The 23955-nt window shown below is 37.4% G+C and overlaps 2 protein-coding genes across 2 annotated transcripts in view; one reads left to right on the forward strand and one right to left on the reverse strand.

Moving 5' to 3' along the window:
• Positions 1-23955, forward strand: part of LOC129780298 (6-phosphofructo-2-kinase/fructose-2,6-bisphosphatase 1-like) — a 270999-nt gene that overhangs the window by 88423 nt on the left and 158621 nt on the right. Inside the window, exon 2 of the mRNA XM_055788378.1 lies at positions 15010-15030. Coding sequence (XP_055644353.1) covers positions 15010-15030 — 21 coding nt within the window. The remainder of the gene's footprint in view (positions 1-15009; positions 15031-23955) is intronic.
• Positions 1-23955, reverse strand: part of LOC129780299 (alpha-N-acetylgalactosaminidase) — a 173307-nt gene that overhangs the window by 42564 nt on the left and 106788 nt on the right. Inside the window, exon 2 of the mRNA XM_055788381.1 lies at positions 3494-3786. Coding sequence (XP_055644356.1) covers positions 3494-3753 — 260 coding nt within the window. The 5' untranslated portion in view covers positions 3754-3786. The remainder of the gene's footprint in view (positions 1-3493; positions 3787-23955) is intronic.

Raw genomic sequence — 23955 nt, forward strand, 5'->3', positions numbered from 1 at the left:
GACAGAAAGACAGAAAGACAGAAAGACAGAAAGACAGAAAGACAGAAAGACAGAAAGACAGAAAGACAGAAAGACAGAAAGACAGAAAGACAGAAAGACAGAAAGACAGAAAGACAGAAAGACAGAAAGACAGAAAGACAGAAAGACAGAAAGACAGAAAGACAGAAAGACAGAAAGATAGAAAGACAGAAAGACAGAAAGACAGAAAGACAGAAAGACAGAAAGACAGAAAGACAGAAAGACAGAAAGACAGAAAGACAGAAAGGCAGAAAGGCAGAAAGACAGAAAGACAGAAGGACAGAAAGACAGAAAGACAGAAAGACAGAAAGACAGAAAGACAGAAAGACAGAAAGACAGAAAGACAGAAAGACAGAAAGACAGAAATACAGAAAGACAGAAATACAGAAAGACAGAAAGATAGAAAGACAGAAAGACAGAAAGACAGAAAGACAGAAAGACATAAAGACAGAAAGACAGAAAGACAGAAAGACAGAAAGATAGAAATACAGAAAGACAGAAAGACTGAAAGACAGAAATACTGAAAGACAGAAAGACTGAAAGACAGAAAGATATAAAGACAGAAAGACAGAAAGGCAGAAAGACAGAAAGACAGAAAGACAGAAGAACAGAAATCCATTTTTATTCAAGGTAAATGATGTTAGTTTGTCCGATTTCGGGTGTTTTCACGCAACTAGTAAATGAAAATCGAACTTTCCTCATGAAAATCACATTTAATCTAGACGATTTCGGTTTGTTGAAAAGCCCCAAGTCTCTAGTTTCTAATAATGTCATAAGACGTTCAAATCGTTCCATTTTTTATGTTTTTTAACAATTTACTTCATAGAGAAATTAGAATCATGGTTTGTCTACCTCTGATCATTTTGTCCGAAAAATGATCATGGTTTGTCACTTTTTGTGTATGGAGAAGTTAGAATTTTCAAGTAGATGTTGCATTCCTCATTGCTCGAGTTTACTGTCATCATATTGATCCATTCTTAATTTAGACTTTCTTCAGAATATTGCATTTTCTTTGCATTTTAAAGGTGAACAGCACCCAACACAGAGGAACTTTATTTCTGCTACGCACGAAGTACAACATAAACAAACTGCAGCGCGTCAAGCGGTTACCATTGTAATCATGTGGACAAACCAACATCGGCCAAATCCATGAACAGAACTGAGGTCATCGTGTTGCATTAATTAGGGTAAATTCACTAATGTTGTTTTGTCCACATGATTTCCATGGCACCCGTTTGGCGCGCTGCAGTTTGTTTGTTTTGTTTATGGTGTCCTTCGCGCATAGCAGAAATAAAGTTTCTCTGTGTTGAGTTTGTTGTGGTGAACACTTTTAAAATGCCGAAGAAACGGCAATATTTCGAAGAAACCCTAAATTATGAATGGATTAATATGATGACAGTAAACTCAAGCAATGAGAAATACAACATTTACTTGAAAATTCGAATTTCTTCATTCTAAAATGGTGACTTCTAAAACCGGACAAACCACGATCAAAAGGTGGACAAATCACGATCATAATTTCGTTCTGAAGAAAATCGTTATTAAACATTTAAATTTGGACAATTTGAACGCTATTATTAGGTATTATTAGCAACTAGAGACTTAGAGTTTTTCAACAAACTCAAACTCGTCTTGATTATATGTGATTTTCATGAAGAAAAATCGATTTGCATTCACTAGTTGCCTGAAAACACCCTAAATCGACAAACCAACGTCATTTACCCTATTGTGAGAATTAAACAGGAACGGTAAACGTTTCACTTCGGACATAAATAATATAGTATAATATTTTTCGAGAGTTTATAGGAGGACACAATATACTGTGGAGATTTCTGAATTTTAAATTATTGAAACAATACTGCGAATAACGCATAAGAGGAAATCTTGAGGGAATGCACTCGACATAATATGTATTCCACAAACATTACATTCAAAAACTGCTTGTGCTTATTGAATTTTGTGGGAGTTCTTTTCCCGTATTTTCCTTTCTTTTATGGAGGAATAATCAATAATATTGAAACATTATTTTGCTTGCGAAGCTTTTTGTTTTGAAGGTAAGTGAGTACAGTAAGTCTCCTTTAAATTGTCCTTCCAATTCCCAAAGAAGGAAAATGTAGATGAGAACATTAAAACCCACCAACGCCAGAACTCATCGGATGGCAGCAGCTCTTCTGTTAGTAATACTGTTCAACAATATTTATTACCGAAATAAATATCCGTCGGTAAACTTTTTATTATTCAATAGCAAACGATGTGTCGTTCCCACGCGTTCACTTCTAGTTCCGATGCTGAAGAAGCTCAGATGCTCGGTAGGCATCGGAATAGATTTCATAAACGACTGAACGTGTTAATTGGTTGTATCTGCTCGATACAGATGCTTTGAATGGAAGAAAAACATGCAATAAATGCCCTCATTCTTGTTCGTACACTCATACGGCCTTCGAGTTGCTTTTTTTTTGAAACAATCCACAGATATCCCCATAAATCTTCTGAGTGGGGCCAGCGTTTAGGCAAAATAAAACTTTTCAACTATTACCTAACAGAGCCAATTCCGTGTGTATGATTCGATTTAACGAGCACGGCTGACCCCTGCTCAGCATCATATTCCACCGAAGCTTAGAAGCTGTGCTGGAATCTCAGAAGCACTCTCCGAAGGAGGAATGCTTGCCATTTTTGCGACATCGGCGGATTGGAGGATGTCGTGATGCGTATGCTGAATAACCTTTGCTCACGATTCGATTTTTTGTCCCCCTACACTATATCTGTACCCGAGTCGTGTAAATGGCCAGTGATGGCGTGGAGTGCTCTCGTTAATTCATGAATGTCTACCACGCAGAATTGGGGCTAATAAGATCCGAATGAGATATGTCTTCACGGTTGCCCAATTTAGATCGTTTTTGTGAGCCATTAGGTGATGAAAATGCTTTCAGTTACGAATGTGGTCTGTGGTCAGGGTTTATAGGGGGCAATGCGAAACAAACAGCGATGCTTTGCATGGTTGTGATGGATTTGAAAAGATGATCCTAGGTACTTTATTGTATATGATTAGTGTTTCCCCAAGAAATAACGATATAAAAAATAAAAAATATAAATTAATATAAAATATTATGAAACACTTTCGATGAAAAAAATTAAGATTAAAAAAATTAACTTTTGTTCCACGTCCAAAACAATGCTCTTGGAATCGCATGCACACGCTATCAGCGAGCCGTCGACCCCCCAATGCTCATCCGATTTCACTTTCTATCTACTTTCTATGTCTGGTCAACGTTCCACCCCAAATCAGACGTGATTAATTATCAAACAAACACACAGGGGCTTAATTTCAATGTTGTGTACAATACCAACAAACCGTGGACACCGGCGCTATTAAATTAATTTTTTTTCACCCCCTAAATCTGATCAGATTTTCACGCGCGTTGATTTCAGTGGCGGAACAAATATGAGTGGAAAAACATCAAAGTGACTGGCTTACCTAATGCAATTTTCCGGATCACCTTCGCAGTCGGTATTGCAGCGGAACCGTTCCCAGGAGAGCCACCCCATCGGGGGCGTCCGGGCGAGACCATTGTCGAGGGTGGCGATTTCGGCGGGCAGCACGAAGATGGCGATTACTAACGATACTATCACAGTTTGGGAAATGCAAAGCGTTTGCAGAGGCGACCGGCACCTTTTGTCGTTGGCGGGTATGCTTCGGGATATTGTCCCGCCTTTGGCGTGCTGATGACCTGTCATGGTGTGAGGTGTGTGTGTGTGTTACTGGTTAGCCTGTGGAAGAAGAAGAAAACAAGATATTAGAAGATATATTATAAAATATTGTCATATAGATTTTTCACTATTATAAAGACTTTCAATTTTAAAATTCAATTTTTAAATGCCTCTAACCTTGACAAATGCCATTCAGAAGTTTGGCAACGGAGGGTCCTGGGATTGAACCTGCAAACGTTTGCTCAGTGACCTTCCCGGTTACGAAGAACCCCTGATTAATAGATGGTATCATTATTGGCAGAATCATCTGTTTTCTGTTTACTAATTACTTTAATGAAAATTAAACTATAAAACATTGAAAATGACTGAATTTTGTAAGTTCGTTCAAAGAGGTTTTAGGATGACTAATCTATATAAATAAAGGATTATAGGAGGTTTCGTCCAATACGTGTATTATGTTTAGGAATACGTGTATTATGTTTAGAGGCGAATGAACTGCAAAGTTTAAAGGCTCCTAAAAACAAAGAATGGAATAGTGTATTACCAGTAGCGGTGAGTGGAGCTTTCCCGGGGTGGAAGTGTCTGGTTGCACCCCACCCTCTTCTCTATCTTTATAGAGTAGTGCGGGGCATAGGTGCGCATTGGCCATTTTGAAGCAAACGAGCATAAAATTTCGACAACAGTGTAGTCGTTTGATATATTACTACACCAGCAGCTCACACATATGCAGTGCAGGGCAGTCGGAGGAATCGACTGCCCTACATTGTTGACACAAATCAATATTTATGCGCCTGAACGTACTCTTCGTGTCAGAAACTTTCTGTATCTCGAAGGACGCAGTGTGAACTATGCGTTGCATAATCCTGTCCGTTTCATGTCAGTTCGTTTCAACGAAGTTTTCGACTTATTTGACTTCAATATCTCCTCAGACACTTTTTATAGACGACTCATTCATAGATGACTTATTTTGTATTTTGTATCGTTTTTATTTCGTATGACCAACGTATTAGATGTAGTTGTGACGTTTAATTTTAAATTATCATTTAGACCAAACGTGAGTCAGATGATTCAAAGAAATAAATAAATAAATAAATAAAAATAAAAAAGATACATTTCATGAAAGTGGCAAAAAGTTATGAGGTAAAAAGATTTTTGCGTATTTATTTTGCGTTTAATCTAATTTTTCAGTTTTGGAGATGACGATTTACTTACCTCAAATAGCTGGAAAGTTCGAAACTACACTGTCAAGGAAACCTTCATTCTATAGTAGATGATAGTGCGTACAGGCAAATCTTTTTTGTGTGGGGGATAGGGACCTCACAAAAAAGTCGCATAAAAAAATTGGGCAAAACTTCACCAGCAGCTTTAAAAAATCGTGTTCGATACACATTTTGAAAAAACTTTTTTGTGCGGTAGATAGGGACCGTGTAAAAAAAGTTTTCCCCAAGAAAATAACCCAAATCCACGCCATTCACCGTTCAATTTCCTTTTGTTTCTCTGCTTTGCAATGGGACGCCTTTTCGGTTGCGCGTGGCTGTTTTGTGCTTTTAGTTGCATGTCGAAACGTGTTGCTGTTAGAAATCATGCCAAAACTTAGAACATTTGATGAGAGGAGGGCAAAGGTTTCAGATGTGGATAATTGAGACGCAAATATGCTTTTTTCGCACTGAAATGCATGTGAACCATCGCAAAAAATAAATGGACGATAACTTCGTCAAATATGTTTCTTTCCTTACACCGCACAAAAAAAAATCGCACAAAAAAACCGCACAAGAACAGAAAATCGCACAAAAAAAATTCGCACAAAAACAGGTTTTACTGTATTCGTTTTTGTGAAAAAGTTCAGGAGCTTTTTTTAAAAATTCGATTAGTTCAAAAACTGCTTGTGGAGCAAAGGTGCGTAGTGGCTGTGGGGTAAAAGCTCGCTCTAGTGTTTTGCTCTGAAAAAAATTTATATAATATTTTCAAACAAAATTTTTAACGGGACCCACAAGAAGAAAACTGATTTGAAGAAATGCACTCCAGAAATGCTCAAATGGCCCGACAGAGGCTTCGGGAGGGAGTCTCGAAGTGTCCGATTGCGGCAGACCTCGGTATTTCTGATTCAGCTCTGAGGAAGAGGCTCATATCAGAAAGTGATTTATGATTTGAATCTTCTTTTATTAACATTTCTACTTCTGCTGGAATGTGTCAGCCAGCACCTAGTGCGGTTCAGATAGCTATTCACGAGTGAGCAGTCTGAGGATCTGCAAGCCGTGTACCCGGGGGAGCTACGCACCTCCCACACCCCTCAGTAATTATTATAAAGATCTAGTCAATTCCTCTGTTATTCAATTTATTTTGCTTCAACCAGTAGAATAATTTTAACCAGCTACTAAGGAGTGAATCGAAAAGTGACTTCAAACTTTCATCAACCCAAAATGAACAATAAATGCAAATAAAAATAATCAAACAGCAGACTTTATTTGAGATTAATATACAAAATAGCATAACATCATGATTTTCAGACAAAAAGTTAGCTTCTGAAGTACAAACGAATTTTATGTTTGATACAACTCAACAGTTTTTGCACAGTTTCTTCGGTACACTTTTCCAAAACGGTTCTTCATATTTTCTTCAAATGTTTCATGTTTTGAGCAACCTTGCCATCCTTGCGAAAGATTCCTTTCACAACCGCCCAATGACGCTCAATTGGGCGCAGCTGTGGACAGTTAGGTGGATTGATGTCGTTTTCGACATAATCGATATGGTTTTCCCTCAGCCAATTAATCGTTGAACGGTGGACGGATGCCAAATCTGGTCAAAATAATGGTGGCGACGTATGCTTATTGTACAATGGCAAAAGAGGCTTCTGGAAGCACTCTTATCTTATATTCTTATATTTCGGCGTTAATGGTCCTTTTTTTGAAGAAGATTGATGAACACATGCCGCAGCTGCATATGACCTGCCAGATAGGCACCATTGGCCCGAATTTCTCCACCCGAATGAACTTCTCTGAGTCAGAAATATTCTCTCCAACAGCTATTGTATAAAACTGGGGCTCAGGAAGAGCTCTATAGTACTCCTTAACATACGCTTCATCGTCCATAAAAATACATTGCTGATTGTTACTCTCATTTCGATCAAACAGTTTCCGCAATTTCACGGTTACTTTTCGTTTGTCACTTTGGCAATTTTCTGTTTCTTGTACGTCTTCAGGTTCCGCCACAATAGATGAAATAACTGGTCGTAGTGGAAAATGTACCCAACAGGAAAAAAAACGTCTTCAGGTTATGTCTAGCTTTGATTCGATCATTCCATATGAAGTTCCAGCCTTTTTGGCCAAATCACGTATAGACATCGATTTATGTTTGTTGATCGAATTCACAACATATTTGTCCAATTTAGGGTCACAGCCAGAAAGGTTTTTTGTTTGGTGGGTGCTGCAAGATGAGCCAGAAGCGCCTGCTGACCTTCCTGCGGTCTTACAGATGTTGTTTTGCCAGGATTGGCATCCTGCCAGCACACGCGGTCGGTGTCAAACTGGTACAGAGATAACATTGTTGTGTTTGTACCAAAAGACGTCAACTCACCGAAATCGCTGGAACATTGCCCGATCGAGAAGTTTCAAGCCATCATGATGATCAGACTTCGTGAAACATCTAAGGTATTGGAGAACGAGTTGGATTTGAAGAAACAGTTCATAAACGTATCGAAGGAAGTGGACCCATTTTTGTCAAAAACCTCATTAGTGAGGTTAAGCGCAAGGTTCTGGCATTCGGTTATGAAGAGAAGATCTAATGAAGCAATGAAACAAAAAATAAACATATTGTTGTAGTTTATTCCCGGAAAGTTTGAAGAAAATCCAATCTAAAATAATTTTTGGGTGATTTTTGTGTGTCTCATTTCTTCGAGTAAGTCTTTACCTATTTACGTAAATAAGACAAAAACGCAACTAGGAGACAATTGAAGATCAAAGCAGGTATATTGGTATTTCAACAAAAAAAATCTATACTAATAGAAGTTCCAAAGAAGTTGGTAATCTAACGTTTAACGTATGCACAATATTAATACTAGAGAAAAATTTTTGATGCTCAAATTTAGAAGGGATTCTTCAAATGTGAATTGACAAAAACATTGAAAGACATAACCTAAGAGTATAATAAGTTTGCTGTCCACCATTTGGCAACTGTATAATAAATTCAAAATGAAAGAGTTACACACTTTTCTTGTGATGCAGCTGCTAAAATAAGTCATATTTATTTACTTAAATTGCACATTTCTTCCCATCGTTGTTTTTGACAGGTTTGTCTAAATTACATGATATTATATGTTGACTTGTTGTGGTTAATCGCCGCCCACGCAACTTGTGGTTTATGGAAAAATACGCAAAAGCGGTGCCATGATGGATGAGCAGACAAATCATGATAAAGATTTAATTACCATCCTGCTCACATAGTTGTTTGCTTGGACCCGTCAAGTATATTCACACAGACAGGAATGACATAACATGGGAAGTATCAGCCGTCTATAGGTTGACAGTTCACGAATGAAACGCCGAGCTATTTTACGATTAATTTGGACTGTCCAGATTAGATTTACTGGTAGCGGTTAGTTTGTCACATTTTCCCAAACATAAATTAATCACAATGAATTGTGCGGTACAATAAGATGCAAGACAGACGTTGTTGCTACGTGCTTGAGCAATGTGAGATGATATGCAAACTATGCGCGAATAATAGTGCAATAAAACCCTTTGAGCATAACTTTGTTCTCCAGCAACCCCCTAGTCGCACGAAAAGGTCGGAAGCGGATCTGATGGCGGTCATTTGAATACAATGGGCCTGCAATGTAGTAGTCAAAACATCTCTTACCAACAGCATCGGATCTCAACGGCGCTAGCCGGCTGTGCGGTGAATAATGGAAGTTCTCTGTCGGAATTGTGCGTTGATATAACGAGCGCGTGTCATGTCAATTGAAAGGATATGTGCGCAGCATGATAAATATTTGTTCGATTCATTTTTATTACAAGGAAGAAGCTCCACTCACATTTGCTGAGTGATTATTCTCGGAACTACTCGGAACCCGTTGTGCTTTTCTCCACATAACGAATATGTTGGTGACAATGGTTAGGGGCTGTCCATATACCACGTGGACACAAAAAGCATGATTTAGGCTCCCCCTCCCGCTCCGTGGACAAGTGTGGACATTGACCAGACCCCTCCCCCTGTTGCCCACGTGGACATTCCAGAATATTTTTTAATTAAAAATTACCAAGTAAACAGCTCGATTGTACCCTTTTTCCATTTCAAATTTATTTCATGTTAGATTTAGTTTCTCAGAAAGGACTGTTTCAAATGACTTTTCCACTCACACAAATAAGAAGTTAGGAGAAGTTAGGATAATTTTTTTCTAATTGCACAAATTTCAATTCCTCGCGAAAGTGTATATTTTTAAAAAAAGTAATGCAAGTGAAAAATTAAATCTTCACGTTTGTATGTCTGTTCTCAGGCACCATACCTTTTTAACCGTGCAGGACTGTAGTCAAAAACCAGGACCTCATTTTGAGGGACTGTTCCGAAAGATGGCACACGAACGAGAGTTTCAGAATATATTTTTTTATATAAAAACAGCATTTTAAAACACATTATTCAGAAGATACACGTTAGGGTGCCAATGAATGTATGGGAAAAAATCGACCCTAAAATTTCAAAAAGTTACCCTATACAAAATGTTTACCACCTCAAAAAACCCCCTTTGCCAAATATCAGCTCAATCGGACTTAAGGGAAAGTGGCGCAAAGCGGTCAAAGTTTGAGTTTTTTGAAAATCGAAAAATCACCCAAGGGGGGAAAAAAGGAAATCGGGGTTTTCGAAAAAAAAAATGTTGATGCCAAATGTATTCAAATTGCATGAAACGTCGAGATCTAGTCTCATATCGAAAAATTTTTTTTGTCTTAAATCGACACTCTGGGACTTATTTTTTTCGAAGTACGAGACGAAACGTATGGTTTAAAGTGCCAATAAAAATAATTATCTCGATTTTTCATTCGGAACTTGTTGCAAAATGTTGATTTGCACGATAATATACCTTGTGCAAAATATTAGCTCATTTGAACATCATTTATTAGTGTTGCAGACGTTAAAATTTGAGTTTTTCGAAAACCAAAAAATCACCGGAAATCGGGGTTTTTAAAAAAAAATTGATGCCAAATGTCTTAAAATTGCATGGCATCGAGATTTACAGTTATCTCAAAAAAAAATTTTTTTTGGTTGAAAATCGACTTTTCAGACGGAAAAACGACCGAGTGCCAATACAATTTCCCCCGATTTTCGATTTTCGGTGATTCTTTGTTTTACAAAAAAACTAAAATTTTTACGTCTGTGACACTAATAAATGAAGTTCGAATGAGCTAATATTTTGCAAAGGGTATATTATCGTGCAAATCAACATTTCGTAGCAAATTCCGAATGAAAAATCGAGATAACTATTTTTATTGGTACCCAAAACCATACGTTTCGTTTCGTATTCCGAAAGTCCCACAGTGTCAATTTTTGACGAACAATTTTTTTCGAGATAACACTAGATCTCGACGTTTCATGCAATTTGAGGACATTACTCCCCCCTTAGGTGATTTTTCGATTTTCAAAAAACTCAAACTTTGTCCGCTTTGCGCCACTCTCCCTTAAGTCCGATTGAACTAATATTTGGCATAGGGTGTTTTTTCGAGGTGGAGATAATTTTTTATGAGGTAACTTTTTGAAATTAGAGATGACCATTTTCATTGACACCCTAATACACATCTAAAGTTCACAACGAATTGAAAAAAATTATCTTTCATTATCATATTATCTTCCATTATCATACAAATTATACATCACTGCTCTTTCAAGCAAAAATAATTCCGACCAGTATGGCACCCATGTCCAAATTGAATACGACCGCAAAGGGTTAACATGCAACTGTGTATCTATGTAAAGATTATCATTATTTTGATATTTTTATACAATGTTGGTACAAAGTCATGATTTGCAACTAGAGTATGCATTTTGCATGATTTATTTTGAAATGAAAAAAATCCTCTGACACCGAAATTTGAGCAAAACGGTTCAAGGAGAATGATGACGGAGCTCCAGCCATACTGACTTTTGGAAGAAGATTGTTTGGACCGATTAGAGTAAGTTTGAGGTTAAAAAACACAAAGGAATGACAGCCTGAAGTCTGAGCTAGTCAGCCTACTCAAGCGACAGTTAAACACGGTGGACAATCACTGCTTGTGTGGGTCTGTTTTTCTTGACAATCTCGTCAAGATCGATGTAAAAAAGGCTGCTGAGTCCTACGTCAATGTCATGGAGGAAAACTTAAAGCCGTCACTCAGGAAAAGTAATTTTAAAGGCTATATTTTCCAACAGGACAATAATCCTAAGCCACCTCGAAGGTGGCGAAACGGAATTTTCAGTTTTCAGGATTAAAATGCTTGAGTGGCCATCCTAGTCCCCATACCCCAACCCCAATGAGCATCTATGCACAATACTGGATGAAAAAATCCAATGAATTGGTGTTCTATATATATTTGGAAATGAATACAAACAATGGCTTGTTTATATCCCTTTCATTGTAAGAAATACGTTCATTTTCCAGAAAAAAAATTCATGAAAAAATATTTTGCGTAATTGCTGTTTATTTTTTTTTTCCAACACTTCCAACCCCAGAGCTTCTCGATTAGTTACCAAATATTATATATATATATATATATATATATATATATATATATATATATATATATATATATATATATATATATATATATATATATATATATATATATATATATATATATATATATATATATATATATATATATATATATATATATATATATATATATATATATATATATATATATATATATATATATATATATATATATATATATATGGTAACTAATCGAGAACCTCTCGATCAACCTGATAAATTTACACAAACTGCTTTATTTTAGTTCTCTGACACGAAATTGCTAGATTATTTACTTCCGTAGCAATTTCATTTTAAGCATCTTCAAAAACCACGAATTCCACCATTGTGTTCACACTGACAAGTATTTGAAAAAACCATCGGGCAGCTCAAACTTTTCATTCCTAAATACGCAGAACAAGCATGATAGAAACGTTTGAAAATTCTTCAAAAAGAAAAACAGATTTCGTTGATTTTTAAATATAGATATAATTTTTTTTGACATAGCACTACGTCTTTCAGGAATGGTGCCAAATCAGACAACAGGTCACGTTTTTATGAAATAAAGTTAACGTTAATAACTATTTTCACTGTGAACGAATTCTCATGATTTGCATATACCAGTCAAATCGGAAATTCTTGATTTTTTTTATCTCATCTGTTTATTTTTATTACTAGGCTCATCTAGCAATTCAGCTGTAACATAGCCGAATTTATCGTGTACATTTTTCCCATGTTGTATATGACACAGTAGCCATATAGGCGTCAAAGTATTCCTATCTCATCGATACACATTTTTATCTATTACACATTAGCCATTTAGGCGTAAGAGTATTCATTCCTATTCTATCGATACACAACATATGTCGCATTTATGGCGTAAGAATATATAAGAATATTGTTCGAATGTTCACAGTTGGACACAACGGGACTGTTGATATGAGGCTTCCATTGTTGTGTTTATAAATAGCACCAATTACCGATGCAGCAGATCGATCGTATGTGGAGTGAGAGGCTGGGATCACCATCATATGATGATTGATGCATGGTCATAGTAGCTAGAATAACACACAAAGATGGCCAGTTTAGGGCCCTGAGTTATAAGCTCATGATTGTTCGCTTAGTAGAGGACACGAAACCAATTAGGCTACGAAGACCCTCAATTTTTTGATATGCTATACGTTAAAATTCGCTAAACTCTAAACGGCTTAAATTCATAAAAACTGGAAAAACTTTCTTTTTTCCCACACATTTGTTTTGCCGATTTGTGTGCTAACCCTACCCGTATTTCGAATGCTTATAACTCGAACATTTCTTAACAGATCGGAAAGATGTTTGCATCAATTGATAGGAAATATTTCTACGCGTCTATCACAATTAATAAAATGGTATTTTTCATGAGATGAACAATTGAATAACTGTAAAATGTCAAGCGTTATCTAAACGCCCTAAATGTCGAGTTTCCTGAGCTGAGCTGTTTCCCCAACACGGACTTCAAAATCAATGTGCCTGGGGGAATCCGCTTTGTCAAAACATCCAAGTCTAGGTTTTTTCCCATTGAGCTGTGTTTCCCTAACACGGACTTCAAAATCAATGTGCCTGGGGAATCCGCTTTGTCGAAACATGCAAATCGGGGGTATTTTGTTCCCACTGAGCTGTTTCCCTAACACGAACTTCAAAATCCATGTGCCTGGGGAAATTCGCTTCGTCAAAACATGCAAGTCGGGGGTATTTTTTCCCCACTGAGCTGTGCTTCTCTAACACGGACTTCAAAATCAATGTGCCTGGGGGAATCCGCTTTGCAAATACATGCAAGTAGGTGGTATTATTTGGTGTTGAGTACTTTTGTACTCGCTTGTCGTTATGCAGACCGGAATATGTTTCCCTAAAACGTACTTTTAAACTGAGAAGCCTGGGAAAATAGTTATTTCAGATACTAGAGGTAAATGAATTTTCGCGGTTCGACAACTACGTAAACATCACATGTCCAATAATTTTAGAGGAAAAGGACGTTCATCAAATTTATTTGAAACAAAAAACATAATCTATTACAAAATTTCGATGCATTCTAAAATAATATTCGAAGTGGTAAACAAGTGGATTGCATAATATAATTGCGTAGTTCTACGTCTAAAATATGCGGTCGTGTCCTAGATACAACTCCTTACAATTGTTTCTCAAATATTTATATCACGTATCCACGTGGGCATTGGCTACACCCCTACCCTCCTCACCGTGGACAATCGTGGAAATTTTCGTAACCCATACACCTAGCCCCCCCCCCTCCTAAGCTGTCCACGTAGTATGTGGACAGCCCGTTACAACTTATCTGAGAAAGTCCATGAGTTTAATCATGTGTTTCGTATAATAGTGTTATTTCATTTATGGAGTCTTTATCAGCGTCAAATCGCCTTCAATGAATTTTATTCTTTAGTCCGTAAAAATACCATCGCTAACTGGCAACGATAGTGGAATGAAGATGAATTGGGTCGGTGGTTTCACTCGATTATCCCTAAGGTTAGCCTCAAACCGTGGTTCAAAAGTCTGGACTTGAGTCGGGACTTTATTCGCACCTTCTCCAGACTCATGTCCAATCACTGTTCGTTAGATGCGCTACTCTTTCGTTTCAATCTTGCCAGCAACAATCTCTGCGTCTGTGGTCAAGGTTATCACGACATCGAGCATGTTGTTTGGTCGTGCGAGGTGTATCTTGTCGCCAGATCGAATTTAGAAAACTCCGTTCGGGCCCGAGGAAGACAGCCCAATGTGCCGGTGAGAGATGTGTTGGCTCGGTTAGACCTTGATTACATGACCCAAATATATGTTTTCCTTAAAACTATCGATCTTCGTGTGTGATTGTCCCTATGTCTTCATACCCTCCTTTTCATCCATTGCGAGCGATTGCCCCCCTTGGTATAAACAATAAAATAAGTTGAAATGTAAATATACAATAGATATACGAACAGATTTAAGAATTGAGTGTGATCATCAACATTGTAACAATTCCCTTATATCCCATCCCTTTCCTGAAAGAATATGTCACCCTTCTAAACTCGAGTAAACCGCGAGTAATCGGTTTTCCACCTTACTAACCATAGTGTTAGGAAAATTGTATATGTATAGTTTTAAAAAATACATTTAAGAATTCGGCTCCTTTAAACTAATGTAACTGAGCCTGTAAAAATAAACGATTTATAAAAAAAAAAAAAAAATTACGGAGTCTTGGCATTTCTTGACATAACTAGGCGTATTCTATCCAGAAGCCTTTGCCTGTCCCGAGCTTCTCAATGCCGAAAAATCTCGATGATTGTCTTTCTGCTCATTCTTCAAAACTCTCCATATGATCTATTTGAGTGAAACAGATGATTTAATATGTTAAAAGTTGTGTGAAAATGCTTATTTTTCTAAGTGCTGAGGTGTTGTAGTATATTATTATTATTATTTAGTATATTAATATATTATCAGTCCGAAATTGTAGTCTATTATTTCCTGTTCATGCATGTCCACCAATTACAAAGACTAGACTCGTCAAATTTCTGAACACAGTTTTTTTTTCTTTCCAATTGCAGATAAAAATGGCCTTAATGAAGGTAAGTACCGAGAGCAGAGCGCGTTAATTCTTTGCAACCATTGCGATGCTATTGCGAAACTGTGGTCGCTGCCCGCCAGAGGTAATGCCAGGTAATGGCCACAAAGGGTGATATTTGATGGCGTTCGGAAACGCCGTTAGCTCGGTAATGCCCTTTATCAGAACATGAATGATTTGAGGTTGTTGGTGTAAACAATAGATCTTGTCAGATGTCAGATGGGCGCCCCTTGTGCCTTTTGAGATCGGGCCCCAGATTGGAGTGGGTTTGGGTTGGGTTATTTTTATTTCTATTCTCTCGCCGTGATATTATTATGGGAATTTGTTCCGAAGGCCGTTTGGTGACGGCGTTGAACTTCAACTAATCCATCTGAGCTGTGGATATAATTGTAACTTGGGGACTGTAATTTTAAGTGAAGAATGAGCAATGCATCTGCTGTTTTTTTCATCATTTAAAAAATTGATTACAAATTTTTAAGCCACAAAATTTGGCCTGAAAAAGTACGCGATTTCGGTTCACACATAACCGATCAATCACGACCACACTGATCGAACAGTGCGTTTGAAGTGCGGGTTCATCGCTCAAATCGTCTAATTGACAGCAGACAGCTAACAACTGGGGCAATATTTTGATGTATACTTCCACCCAAATATGGATTGGCTTTCTGACTACCCCTACCCCATTACTACGTCATTGAGATCATTGCCGCTTGTCGTTAATAATGCTCAATGGGTCACAACATAACGATACTATAATAGAACAGTTATCCGGGCCAAACTTGATTTGACAACTTTTTTATCCCCACAGTGCTGTCCGTATTTGTGCTTCGAAGGTACGACGTGCGATAAAAAGAGTCTCATTTGGAAACTCCATTGCTCAATTATATGCAAACAATGTGAGCATAAAGATAGCTTGCAATGTCTGCTGGGCAGCAAGGAAAAAAAACTTTACTCTGTAAATGCTGCTTGGCTGTGACGAAGAAACCGTATCGATGTAATCAATTTGTTGTACGATGACAGGGCTGATAGATGACATAAATAGCGAATGGGAGTAATTTTTTCCCCACTGATATACTTGAAGCATTATGATCGTCGTCAAATATCCGGAAGTTTCGCAGGGACTAGTAAAAACTGCAACAGGAAATATTGTGGCTGAGTTGACTGAATGAGGTAGGAAAATGAGGTGGAACCATCATCATTATTTATTTGTGTCGTCGAACTCGTCTGGGCAAATGTGTGCTAATAGGATGACATGAGATATTGTTTGTTTCAAGAAGCGTGAGTTTCTTTATTGCTCAAATTAATTTGAAATAAATTAACTTGAAAATTTCTGCGTTCATCATCCTATGTCGTGACTCCCGTGCCCAATTGGCTCCACATGCCAAATTTGGTTTCATTAATGGATAGCTGTTAATTCTCGAGTAATGCAGAAACTTGAGTTTCATTTGTATGGCAACCTACCATGTGCATAGCTAAAGACCATAAGATTTTCTTATCAAAACATAAAATCTAATCAAAATAGATACAAATTTGGAGTTCCTTTTAGTATTATCTAAATTCAATCTAATTAATTTATGAAACACAAGGACAATCATCTAAATTAATTCAAGCCTCAGCTTATTACATGATAATCTAAAGCAGGGGTTCTCAAACTATTTTGGGCAATAGACCCCTTTTCCAGAATCAAGTGATACCTCAGACTCCTCTAACCAAATTTTAAAACAAAAATCTATTTCTAGTTTTTGTCTTATTCATACAAAATTCTTATTAATTTAAAGACCTTGCGGTTGGTTTTATGGCCGTAACAACTATATACCGCATCTATATACCGGCGCGCAAAAAAAAAAATGTTTGTGGGTGGCACCAAAAATATTTTTTTTTTGCCGCACCGTTATTTCAATATTTTGCTTAACCAAAGACTTCCAACAGTATCTGGCATTCTCCCATTTTTTTCGGGCCACTAAAAATGTACGATGTTAATTTGGGAGTCATTTTTATTAGGCGGTCAAAAAAGTCCTGCGGAATTTTTTTTGAATTTTCATTTGTTCATAAAATTAATTACAATCATCTGTTTCAAGTCAAATATGCGCCATTTTGTTCGATGACTTGTTCCCAACGAGATGCCAACTTCATAATACCCATGTTATAGAAGCTCGCTTCCTTATTGGCAAAAAAATCGGATAGCCAATTTTCACAGGCCTCTTTTGTGGCTAACTTCTGACTACCTAGCTCGTTCGCCATGGACAAAAACAGGTGGTAGTCACTTGGTGCAAGGTCCGGACTATACGGCGAATGCAAAAGAATCTCCCATCCGAGCTCCCGGAGCTTCTGGCGCGTCACCAAAGAAGTGTGTGGTCTGGCGTTGTCCTGATGGAAGACAATGCGGCCTCTGTTTATCAAAGATGGCCTCTTCTTCATGAGTGCTACCTTCAAGCGGTCCAGTTGTTGGCAGTACAGGTCCGAATTGAGCGTTTGGCCATAGGGAAGCAGCTCATAATAGATTATTCCTTGACAATCCCACCAAACACACAGCAGAACCTTCCTGGCCGTTAATGAGGGCTTGGCCACCGTCTGAGCCGCTTCAGCGGGCTTCGACCACGACCGTTTGCGCTTCACGTTGTCGTAAGTGACCCACTTTTCATCGCCAGTCACCATCCGCTTCAGAAACGGGTCGATTTTGTTGCGATTCAGCAGCGATTCACATGCGTCGATACGGTCAAAGATGTTTTTTTGCGTCAACGTGTGTGGCACCCATACATCGAGCTTCTTTGTGAATCCAAGCTTCTTCAAATGGTTAATAACGGTTTGATGACTTATCCCCAGCTCTTGGCCGATGCTACGGCTGCTACTATGCCGGTCTTTCTCGGCTAAATCAGCGATTTTGTCGCAATTTTCGACGACAGGCCTTCCGGAGCGTGGCGCATCTTCGACGACCTCTACACCAGAACGAAAACGTTGAAACCATCGTTGTGTGGTAGAAATGGAAACTGTATCGGGTCCATAAACTGCACAAATTTTATTGGCAGCTTGAGATGCATTTTTGCCTTTGTGATAGTAGTACTGTAAAATATGTCTCTTTATTTTGCTCCATATTTGCGACACTATAACTCACTTAACCAAACAAAGCACTGTCAAGGACTATATTATAGCGCCAAGCCTTTCCAACCTTTCCAACAAGCTATAGTATGACTCGATACAATGAATACAACTAGAACTACGCGCTTACAACGACACCTCGCGGAAATACCGCAGGACTTTTTTGACAGCCTAATATGTAAAAATCAAAGTTTTTGGGGTTGACGGGCAGTGGCAACCATATTGCCACCAATTTTTTCAACTTTCTCAATAATTCATTTTTTATCAAAGATAATGTGTTCTTCCTCATGTAAGGATTATGTTCTCTGAAGTTTGAGTCGATTCCTTGCCTAGTTTCCACGGCCTTACAAAGGGTTAAGCCAGGGTTGCCAGGTGTTGAACAGAAATCTGGATGTTAGAAAATCAAAAGTCTGGATTTTTGTTGACATTTTTTATTATTTAATTGCGAATTTTATTAAACATTTTCACGAGAACGTCGGTTGATGTTTGTGGAAGCGGACACGGTTTGCTGATGAGCAATGACTATGAAGTGTCTTTCTCCAGGCAGGTGAATAAGGAGTTTGGATTGAGTTTGTCCACAAGGGCCCTTCTCAGGATTAAAACTGGAAAAGTTTAAAGTCTCTACAATTCAACACAATCGATCAATCAACATTCGTGATCACAGCAGTCGCTTTTGTGCTTCTCAGTCACAGCATGCTTCAAGAAATCCTTCAATCCTCCAATACACATGTCTTTAGTACAAACTTTGTAGAAACCAGCTAGCTTTCTAGCTTTCCAAACCAACTCAATAAAGTCAAAAGTGATTGCAGATTTTTTTTTTAAATGTGGAAAAATCTGGACAAAATGCGGAAAATCTGAACAAGACAAAGGACGGTCTGGATATCTGGATGTTCTACCAAAACCCACGGTTGCCGGACTTCCAGACAAATCTGGAAGTCCGGCAACCTTGGGTTGAGCGGATGAACTTGACATCATTTTCTCATCAAAGTTCAATGAAATAAATAGATGTAAAATTATATAAATATTGAATCAATTATATATATGTTATTATAAATTACTCACAAATACTGGAGTAGGCAATTAATTTTAAAAAAATCAGTGTTATGAGATGAACCTGGTGATTTTCTTTCTATTTCTACTAATGTAATCTCTTGAATTAAATGAGTAAATGAGTGTATCCAAGTTTCAACAAATTCCAGAGCACAAATGCCAAATGTATTTGCCAAATTTTTCATCTTATACTAATATATGCGCGCTCATCTATTTATTGAGTTTTTGAAAAATACAACAATAATACATTCTACTAGGAATCGCGTTTGATCACGTAACACAACTTATACTGTATCTTGAAAGTTTCAAATAAGAACTTGTGTTAATCAAATTGGGGTCAATTTTTAGGCCTCGTCGAGACCCCCAAAGGGTCGATATCGACCACTTTGAGAACCCCTGGTCTAAAGTATTTGCAAAATTACAGTAGTTTTTTTTAAATACTACAAAAAACTACTTTTGGCTATTTTTTTTTAATTTTCCATGTTTACAAAACTGCCTATTGATTAACTGTGTGATCATCATTTCATAAAATATTCATAATCAAAGACGAAAGTTCTAATAAACGTTTTATGCAGAAAGCTGAATGATTAGGTCAATTGGATTCGTTAGGGGTTCCATTGCCAACATACTGCCCTTATACAAAAAAGCTTTAGTAACAATAACAAAATGAGCAAAATCACAAAAAATCGTAGTTGCACATTGCTTCTCTTATTTGTGATCGAGTGCGTTACACTTCAAACTACTCTCTGTAAAAATTTCTACCATTATTATTCTCACGCTAAAAGGTTACAAACCATTGAATATGTCTATTTTTTTTGTTCGAATACAATCTTTATTTGCCACACCCAATATTGAATACATTAGTAATCACTCATCACACTCGTATACAGTTAATTTAGTTGGCAAAAAAGCACAAGATTGTGTATTGTATCACCATACAAATATTTATCGTTTGTTCGATTGTAAGTACTTCACGCTGTATTGGATACATTAATCACTTGATTTCAATCATGAACACAACATCAATGAGTTAATCAATCACGAGATTGCTCATCGGTAATACAGATTGTTAGCTCTAGTAAGAATGCAAGCTTCAGACGCCTTTATTCTATTCCAGCTAAATACTGATCTTCGATAAAGATGGCTTCTATTGAGGGGTTCGTAGAAATCCTACAGTCGGTGTACTGTCTGATCACTGTCTTAATTACAGCCGCAAGGTGGGGCGGGTAGACAGCGGTTTGTAAAATTTATAAGTGGAATATCGATAACTACTAATTGTCAGCCCCGATGGGGTCTACTGCGGTTCCCATCACGCAGGACAAGGTATTGCACAACAACCATGAAAGTGTGATACAGTTTCTCAACAAGTGGCAACAGCAGTAGCCAGTAGAGTTTTTGTCATACATTTCGATACAAGCCGAACAAATGAGTAAAGTATATGCTTCTTGCTGCTTGATTGCCTTTGGCAGCAGGAATTTGACTTTAACAATACCGGCAATATGTAGGAGGAAGTAAACCATTGAAAAGCTCCATCAACAGCAACAAATTAATCCATCGTTTAATCGATGCTGCTACCGATGTTGGTACGAAGAAAACTTTTGCGGACCCACCATTACCGAAGGAGGAGGCGATGTGTTCATAAGTGGAAGTGTATGTACAAAGCCTTTCGCCACCCCCAACAACAGCAACTTTTCCATCATTCACAGGCGGTATCCGACAGTTGATCGTTACGGCAGGCGGCGCGTGTGCCACAATTTGCGCGAATGTGATGATTTTATTGATTGGGACTGAGTACATTGAGCACATTCAAATAGAGGATATTGCTATCGATATTGCACAAGCCTACCATCAATAAACTGTTGTGTAATAATTAATGCAGCCGAATGTGAACCATCCACCATCCACGAAGGAGTTGTTTGCAAAAGTTATGAAATCGGTTCCAATAGCACCGATGTTTGCGCAGAAACGAAATAGAAATTATCTTTCTATCCAAATATCTCATCGGTATCGTATCAAAGGCTTCATTTCTTTTCCCCGGTGAAAGAAATGGACAAAGATCTTTCGTTTCAGGAAATCCCAATGACTGGGATTGAACGAAAATCAAATAATGTGTGGAAATGACATACTAACAATTTGTTGTTTTTAATTAAATTTCACGCTACATTGTTTTGAAAAATGCATGTGCATATTTATGGACGATCACACAGTTATGGGAACATTAAATTAAAACTTTAGTATTTGTTCGTATGAATCTATACTATGTTTTTACAACGATCTGCTTCGCATAGTATGCCAGAGGTGGTGTGAGAACTTTTTATTGTTCAACCATTGTTTGTGGTCTTTCCAAATATTTTTTTTCATTTCTCAGGAACTGTTGTTAAGTGAGCACATCCTCATTCGGGAAGACGTTAAAAACAACCACCATCAGAATGAATCACTGTTTCTGTACATTAGAAGGTCATGGAAAAACACAGCACCGGTCGAGTGTGAAACTGTCGTGGTAATGGGTATCCGGTATTCAATTCAAGGGTGTTTGCAAATGTGTTTTGTTCAGGGGACAGAAAAGTGCATTCCGCTCATAGCGAAGTTGGTTAAAAAGAAGTTCAGAATAACGTTTTTATCCGGACTGAACGAAACGCTTAATATGTCTGAATCTAATGGACCGCCGTTTGGTGGTTCCAATTCAATAAGATAATGATAAAACCAGTTCAATATTTTTAATTATATATATGGAATATTATTTTATTTAAATGACGTCCAAGAATTTGGTCCGGACTGCGCGATCCCACTTTTCATGACAACAGTATAATGCCAAACAACTTTCCTTAGTATCGAGTTTATTATTGTATTATCGTTATTATTCTGCACATGTAACATGACCATCATATTGAGACAGAATGTAGAATTCAGTATACACTCAGTGTTTTAACCCCTTCCCCTATTATTCAATACGTCACACATCAAGTGATTTCACTAGCCTGCTGAGCGTTCTAGCATCCTATGTTATTCAAGTACCCACGAGTGAGACTCGATGTTGTACGGGAAAGGGTTAATGTACTAAGTGTACATCGTCCATCTTTCTTTCACTTTAATAAATTTTTTGACACAGTTTTGACAAATGGCTAAAAATGGAAGCATTAACTTTTTTGTTCTTCCAAAAGCCGTCAAAAATGAGCACCTAACGTAACAATAAGTCTCAAGTTTTTGTGCTGACTTGGACTCGCATCCGACATACACACGAATCGAGAGTCAAATTTTGTGGTATGGGTGCGTACTTCGATCTCTGTTTTGGTATCGGTTTGACTGTCGGTTCAGCCAATCGCACTGTGAACAGGCCCTTAAGTTCCACCTCTCCAACAGACGTGATCATAAAACAAATTTTTATTTGCTATCTTCATTCAAATTAAATAAATATTAAAATGCTGTACAGTACAAAAACAAGAATAAGAAGACTATTTTTGTATTTTAGTTTCACTCCAGTCAGCGAGCGGTCAACCGCTTTAATTGGGGCTCAGTTCAAGCTTCATGTGAATTCGCTGACTGCAGGTGACACAATATCCGTCGTATCCGTGAGATATGAACTGCGTAAGAAATCTACTTGAGGGACAGTTCTAAAATTTTGATTCATTCCAAAATGATATCTGAAATGATAAACCAGTTGATTGAGCGAAATAATTTAATAGTCCTACGTCAATAACGCAGTTGCGTTCTGGACACCACCTTTTATAATTCCTAAGTAGCAATCGATAAAGAGTCAACGATCAAAATTTGGTCAGCTAAATTATGGCAAGTTTTTTTAGTGTGCGTTTAAAAACACTGAATACCTCTCAGGTTATCACATAACGCATGCAACCAAGACAGAACCGGTTCGAAGTGTGTATATACATATCATATAAGTTTTCTATGTAAAAAAGTAACACATTCTCTGCGAGGAGGGAAAAATGAAAATTGTGTGTGATGATGATTTTATATTATGGATAAAGATTTGGTGGAAATGCAATGAAATTTATAGAAAATAAAATTATGTTAGGGTCAGGACTGAGTCTTCCAAGTATTCAAAGGATATCGAGTAATAATTTTCATTCAATTTTTAACAATTTAAAATTGCTTTCGGGTCTGCCAATCTGATAGAGAATAAATTGCTCAAGGTTATTACATTTGCTCAGAACGATTGAATTTGAGTCGAACGGATTTAAGAATGCAAAAGTCGATTTAGATCGAATCGTGAAATTCAATCGAGTTTCAATCTAGTTGGATTCCGGAATATGAATGACTGTTCATGACATGATCAAAAGCGTAGACGGATATTCAATATACCAACGAAGAAATACTGATAATGGCGAACAGCCATTTACAAATATCAACAACGCAGACATTGAAAATCGTTGAGTAGTCCTCAGCTGAGCACAGCCCCAATATGCATGGTTAACGTAAACGCCAACTGTGTTTTCAATTGAAATGAAATACCAAAAATCATAAAACTCCTCCGGACTACTTTGGACCGTTAATATTTATGAAATAGTGACAGATTATTCTATGTAAATTGTTCACGGTCATGATTATTCAGCTAAAAACAAGGAAAATGCGTTTTCAATTACTGAGTGGTTTTCGTGGTTACGCCAACCATGTATATTTGAACAGAGCAAAACATTCAATGGTCATATTAATGCTATTCACATAATTGCTATAGTATAAACAAAACCATTTTCAGGTTGATTATAGTGAATAGAATGTGTTCTACTGATCGGATGGGCTACGTGAACATCCGTTTTCACCCACAGGG

Source organism: Toxorhynchites rutilus, chromosome 3 (assembly GCF_029784135.1).
Source record: "Toxorhynchites rutilus septentrionalis strain SRP chromosome 3, ASM2978413v1, whole genome shotgun sequence".
NCBI lineage: Eukaryota > Metazoa > Arthropoda > Insecta > Diptera > Culicidae > Toxorhynchites > Toxorhynchites rutilus.